This window comes from Bison bison, unplaced genomic scaffold (assembly GCF_000754665.1).
Source record: "Bison bison bison isolate TAMUID 2011002044 unplaced genomic scaffold, Bison_UMD1.0 scf7180017863202, whole genome shotgun sequence".
In the NCBI taxonomy this organism is placed as follows: domain Eukaryota; kingdom Metazoa; phylum Chordata; class Mammalia; order Artiodactyla; family Bovidae; genus Bison; species Bison bison.
In genome coordinates, this window is record NW_011493774.1 from 13,501 (window position 1) to 15,033 (window position 1,533).

Here is a 1,533-nt window from a genome sequence, read left to right on the forward strand (position 1 = left end):
CTCTCCACACAAGAGGCCCCTGTTCCCACCAGACCTGCCTGCTCCCCACTGAGGTGGGTACCCAGAGGAGTCCCCTGGCTTCTTGGGAACTTCTGTGGAGAAAGGGTCCAGGGGTGGGAGCTGTGTAAATGTGTAGGACTGCTCTTTGTGCAAAGCTCAGCTTTCTCTGCAGAGTTTCTTCTGGATATCTCTTCTTGGATGGTCACCCGGAGGGGCCCTCACCCCTTTCATGGGCAGGTGGGCAGGAGCTGTGTCAGGGTCAGGGAGGTTTTTTATAAGTAAACACTCCAGTCTAAGGTCACAGAGAGTGCTTTGATCCTCACACATATTCCGACAGCCATCAGTGCACTGTACATGAGTACTGTGCTGGGAGGGCGCCGACAGGGGGTATTGAGGTTGGCTGTGAGGGCCTGGGCCTTCCCCGACAGCCAAGATGCTCCTTCCTCCCTCCCCAGGAGCCTGAGGCCCAGGCAGCCCAGGTGTCAGATGTGCCGGCCACCTCCCAGCAGCCTGAACAGGTGAGCAGAGCAATGGTGGGTGGGGCGGTGTCCTGGGCCCTTGGCTGTCTATTGGGCCTGACACCCCCACATCGCCTGGCCTGTGTCTACCAGGACACGTGGGCAGCCCAGGAGCAGGAGCTGGAGTCTCTTCGGGAGCAGCTGGAGGGGGTGAACCACAACATTGAAGAGGTTGAAGCTAACATGAAGACGCTGGGAATCAACCTTGTGCAGGTGAGGGTTGGGGAGGGGCTGCCCGCTGAGGTCGGGCTTAGGGGGCTTAGAGGGACTTGCGGGGGCTGAGGGTACTCTGTAGAGGTCTGCAGATGTCAGAAAGATTCATGGAAGCCATTGGGTGACCTGTGGGACTCTTGAGGGTTCAGGAAAATCAGGGGGAGTGGGAGGGGGATGTGGGACCTGTAGGGGTTAGAGGTGCCTTGCTGTCTGTGAGAGTCGGGAGGGGTGTGACTGTCCATGGGCAACTGGAGGGGCCTGTGGGCCTCCTCGGGGCTTCCAGGGGAGTCAGTGTTGAGGTCAAGGAGTCAGAGGGGTCTGCTGTGGGTGCCTGTCTCTGCTTATATGTCTCTGTTGCTATTGGGAGGGGTCTGAGGGGCCTATAGGGGCATGCTAAGTCACTTCAGTTGTGAATCTTTGTAACCCCATGGACCGTAGCTCCTCTGTCCATGGGATTCTCCAGGCAGGAATACTGGAGTGGGTTGCCATGCCCTCCTCCAGAGGATCTTCTGACTCAGGGATCGAACCCCCATCTCTTGCATCTCCTACATTAGCAGGCGGGTTCTTTACCACTAGTGCCACCTGGGAAGCCGTAAGGGCTAGAGGGATGTATTGTCATCTGTTGGGGTTGGGCTAGGCCAGGGCTTTCCAGGCCCAGCAGGCTGGGCTCCCCCACTGACTGGGAGTAAGGGTTTCTGGGGTGCCAGGTGGAGACTGAGTGTCGGCAGAGTGAGCTCAGCATCGTGGAGCGTGAGCAAGCCCTGCGTCTGAAGAGCCAGGCGGTGGAGCTGCTGCCCGACGG

General features: G+C 58.8%; 1 protein-coding gene across 1 annotated transcript in view; it reads left to right on the forward strand.

Annotated features, from left to right (window-relative positions):
- The window catches only part of CCDC22 (coiled-coil domain containing 22), a 12,389-nt gene that overhangs the window by 7,514 nt on the left and 3,342 nt on the right, over positions 1–1,533 (forward strand). The window contains exons 5-7 of the mRNA XM_010833206.1: positions 456–518; positions 612–731; positions 1,439–1,524. Of these exons, the coding sequence (XP_010831508.1) occupies positions 456–518; positions 612–731; positions 1,439–1,524 (269 nt within the window). The remainder of the gene's footprint in view (positions 1–455; positions 519–611; positions 732–1,438; positions 1,525–1,533) is intronic.